Source organism: Ips typographus, linkage group LG8 (genome assembly GCF_016097725.1).
Source record: "Ips typographus isolate SLU linkage group LG8, UJ_Ityp_2.0, whole genome shotgun sequence".
NCBI lineage: Eukaryota > Metazoa > Arthropoda > Insecta > Coleoptera > Curculionidae > Ips > Ips typographus.
Window position 1 is genome coordinate 2486052 of NC_138429.1, and position 17659 is coordinate 2503710.

At 32.9% G+C, this 17659-nt stretch overlaps 2 protein-coding genes across 3 annotated transcripts; one reads left to right on the forward strand and one right to left on the reverse strand.

Moving 5' to 3' along the window:
- Positions 1–10150: 10150 nt before the first annotated feature.
- On the reverse strand, positions 10151–11326 carry LOC145732793 (uncharacterized). Its single transcript, XM_081985287.1, has 2 exons — positions 10490–11326; positions 10151–10438 (listed from the first exon to the last, which is right to left on the reverse strand). The coding sequence occupies exons 1-2, from the start codon at positions 11324–11326 to the stop codon at positions 10178–10180; spliced, it is 1098 nt and encodes a 365-aa protein (XP_081841413.1). The 3' UTR covers positions 10151–10177.
- A 3231-nt stretch (positions 11327–14557) lies between these two features.
- LOC145732967 (uncharacterized) lies at positions 14558–17639 on the forward strand. Of its 2 annotated transcripts, XM_081985539.1 has the most exons (3): positions 14558–14935; positions 15252–15889; positions 17354–17639. In XM_081985539.1, exons 2-3 carry the CDS (start codon positions 15359–15361, stop codon positions 17612–17614), a joined length of 792 nt encoding a protein of 263 aa, XP_081841665.1. In that variant the 5' UTR covers positions 14558–14935; positions 15252–15358; the 3' UTR covers positions 17615–17639. The 2 variants fall into 2 exon arrangements, with proteins under 2 accessions (XP_081841665.1, XP_081841664.1); XM_081985538.1 differs by lacking the exons at positions 14558–14935; positions 15252–15889 and adding an exon at positions 16297–17281.
- Positions 17640–17659: the final 20 nt, after the last annotated feature.

Genomic DNA, 17659 nt, shown 5'->3' on the forward strand with positions numbered 1-17659 from the left:
CTCCACTGTCTGATACTCAAATTTGACAAAAAACTTAATGGTGGAAACTGTTTGTCATCATTTGACTCTCTGAGAACCATAAAAGACACTAAGATAGTTTCAAGACAGTAAAAATGCTTTAAGACTCCAAATGTCTACTATTTGATAATCTGAAGAAAATAAGAAAGCTTCAAGGCAATGTGAGAGTTTACCAAGTCAATTTTGTCATTTTGAAGACAATAAGACAATTTCATGACAAGAATAAAGCGTCTGAGGTATATTTTGACAATACGCAGAAAATAAGAAAACTTCAAGGCAGTATTTCAACTCACCAGGCTCATTATGGCAATTTGAAGACACTAAGATAGTTTCAAGACAGTAAAAATGCTTTAAGACTCCAAATGTCTACTATTTGATAATCTGAAGAAAATAAGAAAGCTTCAAGGCAGTGTGAGAGTTTACCAAGTCAATTTTGTCATTTTGAAGACAATAAGACAATTTCATGAAAAGAATAAAGCGTCTGAAGTATATTTTGACAATACGCAGAAAATAAAACTCTTCAAGACAGTATTTCAACTTACCAGACCCATTATGGCAATTTGAAGACAATAAGAAGAGTTTCAACATACTAGTAAAGCTTTCAACATCAATTTTGAAGACAGTAAAATAGTTTTCACACAGTAAAAGGCTTACAATTTGCAATTTAATATTCTTATGATAGTAAAAGAGCTTCAAAACAATAAAAACAAATGTCTCTAAAGTTTAGCATACTAACGAGAATAAATCGTTTTTGAACAACAGTTTTGATGTTCTTAAGACCTTTAAAAATTGACAATCTGACAAAAATAAGAAAGCTTCAAGACAGTAAGAGAGTTTGTAAAGTCAATTTTGACATTTTGAAGAAAATAAGACAATTTTATGACAAAAATAAAGCTTCTGAAGTAAATTTTGACAATATGCACAAAATAAGAAAGCTTCAAGACAATATTTCAACTCATCAGACAATAAGAAGAGTTTCAAAAGACAGTAAAATAGTTTCAACACAGTAAAAGACATACAATTTGCAATTTAATATTCTTATGAAAGTAAAAGAGCTTCAAAACAATAAAAACAAATGTCTCTAAAGTTTAGCATACTAACGAGAATAAATCGTTTTTGAACAACAGTTTTGACGTTCTTAAGACCATAAGAAAGCTTTAAAACGACAATGAAGCTTACAAAGTAAATTTTTGACAATCTGACAAAAATAAGAAAGCTTCAAGACAGTAAGAGAGTTTTTAAAGTCAATCTTGACATTTTGAAGACAATAAGACAATTCCATGACAAAAATAAAGCTTCTGAAGTAAATTTTGACAATACGCACAAAATAAGAAAGCTTCAAGACAATATTTCAACTCATCAGACAATAAGAAGAGTTTCAAAAGACAGTAAAATAGTTTCAACACAGTAAAAGGCTTACAATTTGCAATTTAATATTCTTATGATAGTAAAAGAGCTTCAAAACAATAAAAACAAATGTCTCTAAAGTTTAGCATACTAACGTGAATAAATCGTTTTTGAACAACAGTTTTGACGTTCTTAAGACCATAAGAAATCTTTAAAACGACAATGAAGCTTACAAAGTAAATTTTTGACAATCTGACAAAAATAAGAAAGCTTCAAGACAGTAAGAGAGTTTGTAAAGTCAATTTTGACATTTTGCAGACAATAAGACAATTCCATGACAAAAATAAAGCAACTGAAGTACATTTTGACAATACGCACAAAATAAGAAAGCTTCAAGACAGTATTTCAACTCATCAGACTATTTGAAGACAATAAGAAGAGTATCAAAAGACAGTAAAATAGTTTCAACACAGTAAAAAGCTTACAGATTGCAATTTCATATTCGTATGATAGTAAAAGAGCTTCAAAACAATAAAAACACTCCAAGTTTGACTTACTAACGGGAATAAATCGTTTTGACTACCTTAAGACAATAAAAAAGCTTTGAAAAACGAGCAAAATAAATTTTTGACGGCTCACTTATATACAATGTGTTGCTTCCAGAAATTGACCAATTTTGGTAGATCACGCTGTAATAATGTTAAATACTATTGTAGTACCAATAAGCAGGTAATATAAATATTTTTTTCCCGTAACTTAAGAAGACTAATAGCTCTAATAAATATACAAGTAACTATTTACAATTTGTATATTTGTCTGTCAAAACAAAGCTCTATTTTACTTAAAACGTTGTTTGTAGTAAAACTAGAATTCTGTATATAGATTTTACTCACCAAATATTTATATTTGAAGAAATTCACATTTAATAGACACCAATTAAGCCTAGAACTTTGGATGATTGAATATAAGGGACCTTACACGAGGTAATTAGAGTTGATTAATGTTTATCGACCATTTTACTGTCGCTTTGTGAGTTATTGACCGAAACCAGATAATGGATATGCAATTATTATTACTTACACTCGCACACTTGTCTTATTAATAAATTTGAGTGCATTGATCCGACCAGGAAATTGTTTCGGGAGCTTTACAACAAATTTAGGTCAATCAAAGAATGAGTTCAGTCCCTCAAAAGCCTAAACAACAGAGGTTTAATTAGAAGTCATAACCAGCATAAGGTTTTAAGTACACAGAAGCCTTATTATTTGGTCGACAGCCTCTGAAAAACGTGTTAGAATGCCGTTTACTTTGTCCTACAAAAGAAAGAAATATTACTGTCCGAAACTAATAGTTTTTGCGATGACTTTGTGGAAATTACTTAAAATACCGGTTGACATTGAGCTTGCACTCAAGTTGGGATAATAACACACACACAATAGTTTATTGCAAACAGTAATCACGTGTCAAGTTGTTGATTGGTACATTCAACATCATTGTTCGTTAGAGTAAACATTGTCAGAAGCGCCGCTCTGTTTATTTCCCCTCCATCTTTGTTTGTTTGTTAAACACTGACTGGTTTTAAAAAGAAAGTCGGTTTTACATAATATATTCATTTTTAATGTTTACCAATGACAGGTTTAGGTGCATCATTTGAATATAACCAGAGAAAATTTAGTGTACACTTAAAAGAAATTTCTAAATATTTGAGTAAAATCACATTGTGAAACTCAAAATTCGTTTCTACTAACTAGAATTAGATCCGTTAATAGGAATGTCAATAAGATATTTACAATTTTGTTATTCAAGTCAAGCCAATCAATTACATCTAATAGCAATATTGTGATTAGATATGATGTGAGTAAATTCAAATTTAGCGCCAAAAATTATTGATTTGGCAAAAAATTACGATGTTGCCGTTCCCTTTCGTCGTTTTTCTTTTCACTTTGTGACAGTTCAATTTTTTGAAAGTTGAGAGAATTTTGTGTGATGTGATGTGTAGAATTTGCGTAAATTACAGCTTTATTTGAAGTTACACACCCACCATAAACACCCAAGTTGATGCAAGAATAAGCATTAGGGGACCTATTGAAAAGCAGGAAATGAAATTCTGAGCTGATAGAATGTGACAGAAGAAGCTGACAATGACGGGTTCCTGTCACATTCTACAGGTCTTTCTCTTGATAATTCCCTTCCCTCGTTTCAAGAATACGCACCCAGATGTTGACAATTGTCACGTGACACTCTATTGTGTACGGTTATAGCGCAGTCACGTGATAACTGTCAGATTATCGTCTTTTTGGTGAAAATAGAAATAACCGAACTTAGTTAGTGTAGCCATTAAGAGAAAGAAGCAAAAATAAAAGAAAATAAAACTTTAAGAAAAAATAAAGAGAACGAAGTCTACAGTGATTGAAAAACAAAATGACAGAAAGACCAAAAGTGGAGAATTGTCACGTGACACTCTATTGTGAACCATTATAGCGCAGTCACGTGATAACTGTCAGACTATCGTCTGATTGGTGAAAATAGAAATAACCGAACTTAGTGTAGCCATTAGGAGAAAGAAGCAAGAAGAAGAAAAATACAAAAAAACAAGAAAATAAAACTTTAGGAGGAAATAAAGAGAACAAAGTGTACAGATTAAAAAACAAAATGACAGAAAGACCAAAAGTGGAGAATTGTCACGTGACACTCTATTGTGTACCATTATAGCTCAGTCACGTGGTAACTGTCAGACTATGGTCTGATTGGTGAAAATAGAAATAACCAAACTTAGTTAGTGTAGCCATTAGGAGAAAGAAGCAAGAAGAAGAAAAACACAAAAAAACAAGAAAATAAAACTTTAGGAGGAAATAAAGAGAACAAAGTGTACAGATTAAAAAACAAAATGACAGAAAGACCAAAAGTGGAGAATTGTCACGTGACACTCTATTGTGTATCATTATAGCGCAGTCACGTGGTAACTGTCAGACTATCGTCTGATTGGTGAAAACAGAAATAACCGAACTTAGTGTAGCCATTAGGAGAAATAAGCAAAAAGAAGAAAAATACAAAAAAAAAACAAGAAAATAAAACTTTAGGAGGAAATAAAGAGAACAAAGTGTACAGATTAAAAAACAAAATGACAGAAAGACCAAAAGTGGAGAATTGTCACGTGACACTCTATTGTGTATCATTATAGCGCAGTCACGTGGTAACTGTCAGACTATCGTCTGATTGGTGAAAATAGAAATAACCGAACTTAGTGTAGCCATTAAAAGAAAAAAACAAAAAGAAAAGCAAAAAGAAAAAGAAAATAAAACTTTAAGAGGAAATAAAGAGAACGAAGTCTAGAGTGATTGAAAAACAAAATGACAGAAAGACCAAAAGTGGAGAATTGTCACGTGACACTCTATTGTGTACCATTATAGCGCAGTCACGTGGTAACTGTCAAACTATCGTCTGATTGGTGAAAACAGAAATAACCGAACTTAGTGTAGCCATTAGGAGAAATAAGCAAAAAGAAGAAAAATACAAAAAAAAAACAAGAAAATAAAACTTTAGGAGGAAATAAAGAGAACAAAGTGTACAGATTAAAAAACAAAATGACAGAACGACCAAAAGTGGAGAATTGTCACGTGGCACTCTATTGTGTACCATTATAGCTCAGTCACGTGGTAACTGTCAGACTATCGTCTGATTGGTGAAAATAGAAATAACCGAACTTAGTGTAGCCATTAGGAGAAAGAAGCAAAAAGAAGAAAAACACAAAAAAAAGAAGAAAATAAAACTTTAGGAAGAAATAAAGAGGACGAAGTATACAGTGATTCAAAAACAAAATGACAGAAAAACCAAAAGTGGAGAAAAGTTAATTTAGCAAAAAAGATAAATGAATTAGAAATTAGAACTTTCAGAAACCAAATGCAATGCTGTCATTTGAAAAAGCCTTAAATGATTAAGAAAAAGAAAAATGGTGGGCAGCTATTAAAGAAGAAAAAGATTCTTTGAAACAAAACTTGAATGATTGGCCTGATAGATCGATATTGTCAAGAAAGTGGAAGGATTTGTGTGAATTAAAGTACAATATCTAAAATCTAAAGCAAGATTAAATGTGTCTCAGGAAAGGTAATTTGTTAACAAAATAATTCGTATTGTAGAAGTAAAAACTTGTTTATGTAAATAAGTATAATTTGTGTGAATAGGATTTTCCAATTACAAAATAATTATTTTAAATGTTTACCAATTTTTAGGGTCTGTATGTCAATATTACAGTAAATTTTACTTTTATTCACATACAAATAAATTATTTCAATTGTAAGATATGGTATGATACTTTTACAAATATCCTCTAATATGATGGACATGACTAAACAGAAAGAGCTTAGGTTAGGTTAGTTTTGTGATTGTGATGACGTTTAACCAAACTTATACTGAACAAACTATACGAGTAATATTTCATAAAAATGATATGTTGTTGAATCGAAGAGCGTAGGTGGTCTAGTTCACTTTGTCATATCGCAAAAACGAGATCTTTATCATCTGGTACCAACAATCAGGATATTTAAAAGACTATTAATTCTCAAACAAAATTACTGGTGCTTGTTCGTAAACGCAAATGAGTGGGTAGTGTGGACACAATTGCTAGGGGCTTAACTGCTTTAATGGCTCATAATTGTGTCGCATTTCAGCCTGAAAATAGTTCTTTAAAACGTTTCGCGTACCAGACACAATAAAACGAATCAAATACACACGCACACACATGCGAATAGTACCGCATCAATGTGGGAAACTGCCATATCCGTCCAGTTTAAATTATTTTAGTACAAATGCATTGTAATTTAAATCTATTACGACAACTTGTCTGTATTTAATTTATTTTATTAAAATTTTTTATGTAAACAGTGAAATGTGTGTTTTTGCATAAATCAGTGATTGGTCAAGAAAAAGCAGCAAGCTGCTTTTTTTGACCAATCACACGCGACCTTTCTGAAGATCAATCAATTTAGTACCAATGCATAGCAATTTAAAACTATTTAAGTTTTTTTCTCGTAAACAACCCAAACTGCATTCCCCTATCTGTTTCTCGTCTGTCACGATGCTATTCTTCACAGTGTACAAATTCCAGCAAACGTAAATTTCGTTAAACCCGGAAAATGCTTAAACTAACACTCTGAAGACTAGGTCTAAATCAGGTTTGATTTTTCTTGGGTTCTCTTTTATTATTCATTAAGCTCGGCATTCGTTTGAAGTTTATATTACACGATACAGATCGGAATCTCATTAGTTTTATTACATGCTTTTATACAGTTTTAGGATTTTAATTAGATGAGTATTTAAATTATTATTATACCCTATCCACCTACATATTAGTGCCCTACTCGTGTGTACCAATATCCTCTGCATTGCTGGATTCAGTTAAAATTGTTTATTTCCTTTTATGATATGTTTACTTACCATTTTCAACACTCCAAATTAGGACCCATTTTCACTTAAAATTTCCAAAAGTAGGTTTAAAACAGTGGCGGCTTGCAGACTGCATTACTAAGCCCCCCTTTTCCCTCACTCCTCTGTTTAAGGCCTGCGCATATAACTTTACGAAAACCATTCAGTTTCTTAAGTACTTAACCTTATAGCTTATCGCCTCTGATAATCCTACCAGATTTCAGCAAAAATATCCTATACAGGATGTCACAAACTCGATAGATTGACCACATTTTTTAAGGAATATCTCCCTGAGGAGGCCCTTTATGATCAAAGTGTCCTAATACAATTTTGTTAAGGATGAAATTTAATACAACTTTCTTGTCGTACACTTTTTTGATATTTTTCCAATTAACACCGTCGTGTAACGTTTAGTTAAACATCAGAGCACTTTTGTGCGTTAAAACAGTTTTTCGGAAATATCTCCCTGAAAAGGCTCTTTAGGGAAAAAATGCCCTAATACAATCTGGTAAAGGGTAAAATTCCACAACTTGGACACTTTTATCATATTTTTCCAAACAACCCAATTACTCTTGGCTGACTTGGAGGTTACCCATAATTACCAAAAAAATTTAGGTTTTGTTTTCAACCTGGTTTTGACGTTAGTGGTTACGACTTTTAACCAGTTTTTTTTTAAGATCACGTGATACTTTACCGCCATTTTGACATGTTTTAATTGTTTTACTCCAATCAGTTTTTCCAAAGTCACGTGATTTTTTTCCCGGTCATATTTCATTTTTATGTTCTGTTAGTCACGTGACAGACACACACACAATTTCGTCAATTTGACTCTTTTTTGGTGAAGTGTCACATGACTTATTTTTTTATTATTATTTATTCACCTCTACCCAATCATTTTTCTACTGAATCTTATTAACACTGGTTGGTTGATTTCTTGGTTCGTCAAAGTTGTTGAAATTATTATTTTCCACTTTTTTTTCAGTGCAGTGTTTCATTCAATCGTAAATAATCCAATAGTTTGGTCCACACTATATAAACTTTTAAACATCAATAGATAGCCAATGAAATAAGCTTTCTAAAGATATGATAAAACTGGTTAGTAGATTAAACCGTTTGGCCGCTAGAGGGCGTCAAACTTAACCAATAATGACCAATGTACCTGGTTTCTCTCAACCTTCAGAATCTAAGCCAGTGAAAACCATTTTCAAACTTCTGGTGACATTTTAGAGAATCAGAATCCACTAATGCCATTTTAGTGTTTCTGATCTGCAAAAACCGTTTGAGAATCTGTTGTAATACTTTCAAGACTCAGAAGACAGTTTGAAAGTCACTGGGGACATTTTGGTGTTTCTGAGTGCAAAGCTTCTAGTGATCAGAAAACAGGTTTGGAGCCACTAATACCAATTTGGTGTTTCTGAGCTGAAAGCAAAAACTGCATTGCTCTACCATTGCTAATTTTGGAGATACCATCGTATTTGAGACACACTGTACATGATTGAACATATTAGTGAACAATCATCTATTTTTATTCGGTATGCATTTAGTTAAATCAGTTAATATAAACTAAACAATACACGCAAATTGTTATCTTCTGACTTAATTTAAATCTTTTGAAGTGCGGTAACTACGCAATTTATAGATTTGTTTCCACTTAAGACTTTGCATAATATATAGCACGTTTGATAACAGCATTATTGTATTAAGTCTAGGTTTTAATTAATCATTTAAAATAAACATCGAAATTAGTTTTTACTACGAGTAATGATTAATATTTTTGCTATTTATCGTAGCGTTGTTGTATATTTGTCTGCAATAAATTCAATTGTCATGCCGCAACGATAGAACACGTGTAGTTATAAAAAATTCAGATAGGCCGTAACGTGTACAGTTGTTTATGCATCAGAATGCAATTCACGTGAAATTTAATAATTTCGTCATTATGATAATGATGATGATACTAGAATTGTTTCACAGAAATACTGATTATGAAATTCCTTTTGCAATTTTTGTTCTTAACAGATAACCAGATAAATGGACATAATTTCGGTATGAAAAAAGATAATTCAATTCGCAACAAGACACATATCACATAACGATTAACTATTAAAAATTAACTTTTTTCAAAATATCTGAAAAACCAAGGTTTCAAAAAGAAAATCGACGTTTTCTAAATGCCATTTTGTTGTTGTTGTGTTTAACCAAATCTATAAAAGACAAGTTTGAAACAGTCATGTGACCTTAGGAATGTCATTTTGACTTTAAATAGTGACGTGATATAGTGCTACAAGATAACATTCTTCTGACTTTTTTCTTATGACAGTTTGTGTTTTTGTGACTAAGCAGTCACGTGACCACTGTCAAAATAACTGTCACAAATCTCAGAAACACGTGTTGTCGAATACTGCAAACATTTCTAAACCCAGATTTTTGTAACTTTTGAGCACAGTTTGACAGTCCAGAACCAAATTGCTTGTTAAATCTACTTAGAGTGAGACAATGACAGTTTTAAGTACATTTTTAGAATCCTCATTAAATTTCCTATCCAATAACCTGAAAAAACACTACAAAATTTAGTACAGTCAGGAAAATGAGCGGTGTCAAAGTTTGAACTGTGCCAGAAACACAGTTTGAACAGTCAGAGACAAAATCACCTGTAAAACCCACTTAAAGTAAGAAAATTACAGTTTTAAGCACATTTTTAGAATCCTCATTAAATTTCCTATCCAATAACCTAAAAAAACACTTCAAAATTTAGTACAGTCAGGGAGAGGAGCGGTGTCAAAGTTTGAACTGCGCCAGAAACACAGTTTGAACAGTTAGAGACAAAATCACCTGTAAAACCCACTGGAAGTAAGAAAATTACAGTTTTAAGCACATTTTTAGAATCCTCATTAAATTTCCTATCCAATAACCTGAAAAAACACTACAAAATTTAGTACAGTCAGGGAGAGGAGCGGTGTCAAAGTTTGAACTGCGCCAGAAACACAGTTTGAACAGTCAGAGACAAAATTACCGGTAAAACCCACTTGAAGTAAGAAAATTACAGTTTTAAGCACATTTTTAGAATCGTCATTAAATTTCCTATAAAACAGCCTGAAAAAACACTACAAAATTTAGTACAGTCAGGGAGAGGAGCGGTGTCAAAGTTTGAACTGCGCCAGAAACACAGTTTGAACAGTCAGAGACAAAATCACCTGTAAAACCCACTTGAAGTAAGAAAATTACAGTTTTAAGCACATTTTTGGAATCCACATTAAATTTCCTATCTAATAACCTAAAAAACACTACAAAATTTGGTAGTTAACTGCCAGAAACACAGTGTAAAAGGACAGTCAGGGCATTCTGGTTACATCTTAATTAATTTAACGCAAATCGGACTATTTTATTGCAATTAGTAAAACTGTACGAAAGCAATAAAATATGTGGTAGCTGTAGTAATTATGGAAAGCAACGTGGTTTTTTTAATTTCCGCAAAATTGGCAGCAGTAAATTGGATCAGATCCTTTCCAATATAAGCCGACAATGACTGCAACTCTTGATACTCTTTAGAGTGATAGTCAAACTGTTCCTGCACTTCCAAACAAGTTGCCAATAATTTGTCTACTTCGTCAGTGATTGAGTCGCACGTCACAGCAATGATCCCAGGACCAAACTAGAAAAAACGAAATTAAAACTTTCAAAATATACTACAGAGTATACTTACACACACATGAACAGCGTTTTTTCCTAAAATCGTTAAAACAGCGGCGGTGTTCATATGATGGAAAACTGACTTATCCGAATTGACTGCCAGGAAAACGGTTAAAAAAAGAACCAGCAACGAGCAAACCCATTTGAAAATTACCAGTAAAAGTTGATAACCAAACAGTTCGGAAAAAAGGTAACTAGCAACTTTAGCTTTTGAGAAACACACTCTAGCCATATGTAGGTTAACAGCATCTACATAACCCCTTGCTTCTTGTATCATTCTCCTAATATCTAAAAGTACTAGAAGCATATAAGCTGCTTGAGTTGACGTATAAAGAAATTGTATTGTGGGTATCGAAACCAAGATCAAACTATGAACAGTATTAGCATATTCTTGGAAAAGATGATAACCGTACATAAAAGTACTGTAACTCTGCATGACATTAGTGAAAACAAACACTAGAAGCACTAACTTAGAATACACTTTCAGTTTGTCCTGTCGTTCATTAAATTTCTTCAACAAACTAAAAATGTTGTACATTTGTTGCCACTTTCGATGCTTCCACAACATCCAATAGGACAGAATTATTCCCAAACAAGTGTACATCAAAGTAATCTCAAACAAACCGTACAACACTAAAGTAACTTTTGATATGTCGCTAAGAATCGACTTATAGATCCAACGCAAGTAAACTCGTAATCCGTACAAGATTATAACAGATATAACAATCAGGGTAGGAGCTATGTAATTTACAAGTTTGAGGGTTGAACTGGGTTTGGGGACGATAACAAAAACGTAAACCCATTGTATAAATACTGAGTGAATTGTAGCAAAAACCTGATCGAGCAGCATGAGATTTGATAAAGAAAAGCACTTTGAGAAACGTTTTGGTGACAAATGGTGAAATGTGCGGACAATTGAGCAGGTAATTTTAATTATCTGATATAGAGCTCGTTATACATCAGAAAAATCCATTACGGTTATCTATTTATATGCTAAATACACATTAAGTTAGCTATGTAAACAAAACAGTAATATTTTTTTATTATTATGGCCTCTGGCAATTATTACAAGGTTCAGTAGTACTTAGAAAGTTCTGACACTTTCAAAGTAGTTCTAGAGGTTTGTGGCAGTTTAAAACAGTTCCTGAAAGGTTTAGGACACTTGTAGAGGCCTCTGACAGTTATTACCAGGCTTGACATAGTATTTAGAGGGCTCTGACACTTTGAAAGGGGCCCTAGAGGCATCTGGCTGTTTAAAAAAATTCTTGGAAGATTTAGTGCACTTGCAGAGGTATCTGGCAATTATTACAAGGTTTACTTAGAGGGCTATGACACTTTAAAAGTAGTTGAAGAGGCTTCTGGCAGTTTAAAACAATTCCTGAAAGGTTTAGTGCACTTGTTGAGGCCTCTGACAATTATTACCAGGTTTACAGTAGAATTTAGAGTGCTCTGACAATGTCAAAGTAGTTCTAGAGGCTTCTGGCAGTTTAAAACAATTCCTTAAAGGTTTAGTGCACTTGGAGAGACTTCTGTTAATTATTACAAGGTATTTAGAGGGCTCTGACACTTTGAAAGGAGTTCTAGAGGCTCCTGGCAGTTTAAAACAATTCTGGGAAGATTTAGTGCACTTGCAGAGGCCTCTCTGTTAATTATTACAAGATTTACAGTAGTACTCAAAGTGCTCTAAGACTGTCAAAGTAGTTCTAGAGGCTTCTGGCAGTTTAAAACAATTCCTGAAAGGTTTAGGACACTTGTAGAGGCCTCTGACAATTATTACCAAGTTTACAGTAGTATTTAGAGTGCTCTGACACTGTCAAAGTAGTTCTAGAGGCTTCTGGCAGTTTAAAACAATTCCTTAAAGGTTTAGTGCACTTGGAGAGACTTCTGTTAATTATTACAAGGTATTTAAAGGGCTCTGACATTTTGAAAGGAGTTCTAGAGGCTCCTGGCAGTTTAAAACAATTCTGGGAAGATTTAGTGCACTTGCAGAGGCCTCTCTGTTAATTATTACAAGATTTACAGTAGTACTCAAAGTGCTCTAAGACTGTCAAAGTAGTTCTAGAGGCTTCTGGCAGTTTAAAACAATTCCTGAAAGGTTTAGGACACTTGTAGAGGCCTCAGACAATTATTACCAGGCTTGAAGTAGTATTTAGAGGGCTCTGACACTTTGAAAGGGGTCCTAGAGGCTTCTGGCAGTTTAAAACAATTCCTGAAAGGTTTAGTGCACTTGTTGAGGCCTCAGACAATTATTACCAGGCTTGAAGTAGTATTTAGAGGGCTCTGACACTTTGAAAGGGGTCCTAGAGGCTTCTGGCAGTTTAAAACAATTCCTGAAAGGTTTAGTGCACTTGTTGAGGCCTCAGACAATTATTACCAGGTTTACAATAGTATTTAGAGTGCTCTGACACTGTCAAAGTAGTTCTAGAGGCTTCTGGCAGGTTAAAACAATTCCTTAAAGGTTTAGTGCACTTGGAGAGACTTCGGTAAATTGTTACAAGGTATTTAGAGGGCTCTGACACTTTGAAAGGAGTTCTAGAGGCTCCTGGCAGTTTAAAACAATTCTGGGAAGATTTAGTGCACTTGCAGAGGCCTCTCTGTTAATTATTACAAGATTTACAGTAGTACTCAAAGTGCTCTAACACTGTCAAAGTAGTTCTAGAGGCTTCTGGCAGTTTAAAACAATTCCTGAAAGGTTTAGGACACTTGTAGAGGCCTCTGACAATTATTACCAGGTTTACAGTAGTATTTAGAGTGCTCTGACAATGTCAAAGTAGTTCTAGAGGCTTCTGGCAATTTAAAACAATTCCTTAAAGGTTTAGTGCACTTGGAGAGACTTCTGTTAATTATTACATGGTTTGCAATAGTATTTAGAGGGCTCTGTCACTTTGAAAGGGGTCTTAGAGGCTTCTGACAGTTTAAAAAAATTTCTGATAGGTTTGGTGCACTTGCAGAGCAACTTTCAATTTTTCTTGATCAATATGTAGTCAAACGTGAGCAAAACTAATTACGAATAAGTAAGGACAATCATAACAGTCATAAAATATTTTGAAGCTCTTTCCTTATTTTAGAAACAAAAAAATATGAACTTATTGATTAAATATTCAGTAAAAAATTTTAATTTTACATAATTTCTCTGACTTTGTTACATAAAATAACACTAAATCAACTATTTTCCTGAGATCAAATTGATAACAATAATCAACTAAGTGCTGAAATTTTAGTGTTTACAATTAATATTATTTGGTAAGAAGGGTTCATATTCATTACAATTATGGTTATCTATGATAAATAAAAGTGACAATGTAAACAATCACCTTTTAGATGAAATTAATGGCGTTCAGCTAGCTTTTGATAAACAGGAATTTTCTACAAATTATGGAAATATGAACTCGGTATACAAATAATTTAAATTGAACTCGTTTGAATGTCAACAAACGTTTTGTCCCATCTTTGTGAAAAGCAATGATTAGCAACGTTTCTAATATTATTAATGCGATAAAGCTGGATTGTAATCTATTTCAAACAACGTTTTTCACGTCAAATTATAGCAAGTATAATGGGAAGTTATAATCATATACAAATTTTACGAAACCACCTTCATACAACTTTAACTCACTTAATGAAGATCCAACAGTTTATAAACTTAAACAATGTTTTCAATTTTTTTTTAGCTATTTCCCATTTTTTGCTAATAGCACCGAAAGAAACCCAAACTGTAAGATGTTTTCAATATGCTTTGATTTTCTTGACTGGTTTTGTGCAAAGTGCGTTATTCACTATATCTCAAATAATTTATTTCACTGAAATCTCACCGAATTGCCAAGAAACAGCTAAGTCACTGACTGCATGTCAAATTTCAGGATTTTTGCAAATTGCCATTGTGTTTAGTGGAGTTGTTAATTTACTGTTAGATTACCATACTTGTACCAAAACCAAGCAGTGGCATTTGCTGTACTCTCTTAGTAAACCAAAGAAATCACGTGTTTCTCATACTGAATCAGTTTGGCTGTCAATGATACTGGCTGTAAATTTTCTTTTTGTAATGGCCTTAATATTTAATATAATCAGCTTTCGGTTCCTGCAGAATTTTTCCATTTTTGTACGATTGGCAGCTCTTACATCACCTTTGTCCCAGTCTTTCTATACACTGATTACAAGCAGCTTAATGATTTTAGTTATACTAAGGATTCATCAACATTTAAGACAAATAATATTAAGTTCAAAGTTTGATAAAACCCATATAACCCACATGAAAATACAGTTTAATAATATACATCAGTTGGTGAATTTATTTAACGAACTATTCGGTCATCATATACTTATAATACTCTGGCAATGGATGAGTTACATTGTAAGCTTGTATATTGATGTATCTTTTATGAATTATCTGAAAGGAGTTTATTTTTTTACTACATTTGAAATCTTGGTGAAAGTTGGGTTCAGTATTGTTCTAACATCGGTAAGTTCCAATAATTAATAACTTTATTACAAAACAGAGTGGAAGAGTAATTTGAGTGCTATAGATAAAATCGGTTTACGTGATCACCAGAAATTGAGCAATTATAAGTCATTACTTGGTTGAAACTGTTCAAACATGTTCTTTACAACAATCAGCAAAGTGTTTTACAACTTGTTCATTTTCGGTCTTCGTGTCACTTTCATAGTTCCAAGTAAAAAACCGAACAGAACTCTAATAGACTGGTTAGGGATTGCAGCTGCTTTGAGTTTAAACGGATTTTTTTACTTATATCATTTTTATTTACTTTTGTCCCCAGACCTAGTATACAGTAATGATCGCAAAAATGGACTGTCCCAACAATATTTATACAATTTTGCCACCACTTTAGGATTTATTGGATTGCTCTGTTCTTATAACGTCTACATGAAAACTGGCTCCTGGGACACATTTTACAGTATATTTGACTTGGAAGAGTTCAAGAAAAGCCACAAAATAGTTGTGGTGCTTGGTTTGCTGATCTTAAACGAACTGTTACTAGTTTATGTATTCTATGTTTCCTTTCAAGTGGTTCACAGTCAAAACTCAATCGTTTGGGCTTGCATCATTTTCAGCATCACACCAAACGTGGATTATTTTCACGGATCAAACAAAGCGGTGTTTATATCTTTAACAGTTTTACAAATCAAAAATGTTCTAATTAAAGCCGCCATAAGTGTTAGAAGGGGTAATTTTAATAGAACTAGAGCCAATTTTTGTAAAGCTAATCAAGCTGTTGAAGTTATAATGCAGTTATTCGGAGTTCAACTGTTGATTATGCATCTTAAATGGACCGTTTCTGTAGTAGCTTTCTTCATGTTTTCCGTTGTTCTTGGGGGTTCACAAGCTGGATTATTACAAATTTTGACAGTACCTCAAATAATTATTATAATTGGTACTAGTGTATTTCATATTCTGGTAAGTACAACAGTCACACAATTACACTAACTTGTCAGTTATGTAGACTAAAAGGTGGACTGTAATTATATTGGCAAATATCTAAAAACCGGTATAAATATCAAATTCATTAAACTTTTTAATTGATTTTCCTATAAAGAACATCTAACTGTATTATTACCATTAGACCAGGGTTAGCCACCCTAATCGTTCTTTGAAAGTTTCTTAGGATTTATAGAAATTTTAAATCTTGAAATCAAGATTTTCAGCTTTCTGTCACTTATGTGGTTTAACCAGAAGTCATTTTGCTTATTTTAAATATGGGATATGAGACAGCCTGTATATTTTTACATTTTCGGATTCTATGTTCAGAAACTGTATCTGCTTTCTTTTGAAATTCTGGAACTTCCGGATTCCAGAATTTCAAACTTCCATAAATAGTTGACAAATTTTTAATAAACGAATTGATTGGCTAACCCTGTATAGATAAGTATCGCAATAACATTTTTCTGTTATACGTAATAGCAATAAACACTCAAATTTGTCTTCGTTTAATTTAGTAATGCACAAGCTATAACTCCACTGTGTTTTTTGAATCTAATGATGTTAGACCAAGTTTTTTCTTTCGTTTACTCCATATTTTTTCAATGGGTTCACATTTCGTCAATTGCCCCCGTCAAAATTGGCAGCTATTTAAAACCAACGCTATTTTTTGCAGTCACAATGACCGTATACTTATCAGGATTGTATTTACGTTTCTCTTTGAAAAGTTATGAAAAGTCAAAATTACTATTCACTTGGGAGTGTGTATTTGAGATGGCACTGGCATACGGTTATTGTGAAATTATTGTGTCTTACATAATGATTTGGAAACACGACAAGTGGCATCAGTTGTATAATAGTTTCAGTCTGTTAAAAAGTATTGATAATCGAAGACAACTAAGAGTGAGCACTAAAGTGGTACTGATGGTACTCACCACTACCACTCTTATACAATGTTATTCCTGCCTGCTTCATGCTACATCTTTGTATATACTAAATCAGGATGTTTTCCGTACAGCTATCTCAGTTTTAGTTCCTACTATGCAATTTGTTTATTCATCAACCAGAGCAGTTTTTATGCTTCTTGTAGTTTTGGAAGTGAAAACCATCATTATAAGGACAAAGTTTCATATAATGAATGTTAACGTACAAATGGCTAAAAGGTTGTTTTCAGAAGCCAAAGTGGCTAATTATGTTTTTGTCGAACTGTTTGGCTATCAACTTTTATTTATGTTAACTAAATGGAAGTGTTCATTACTTGTTCTTTTTTTAACTGCCTTTCTAGCGGCCACTTCACAGTATACAATTTTTCATAACACCTCATTAATTAAATTAGGTTTGGTTTTAGGAAATAACGCCTTCCAAATTTGTGTAAGTTTATTAATATACTCTGGTGCTGGTATAGTCATTATTTAGGGTTTTTGATATTTTTGTTGCTTTCAGTTTGGACCTTGTGCAATTGCTTTCGCTTGCGACTCTGTTACTGAGGAGACCGACAAATTGTTGGCGACATGCTTGGAAGCGCAGGAAAAGTTTGACTATCACTCTACAGAATATCAGGAATTGCAATCCTTGTCCGCTTACGTTGGCAGCAACGTGATTCGTTTTACAGCTGCAAATTTTGTGGAAATCAAAAAATCAACGTTACTTTCCATTGTGGCCACTGCAACAACTTATTTTATTGCTTTGGTTCAGTTTTATTAGTTATGTGAGATTAAAGTTTTTTTTTATTATTTTAGTTATTTATTA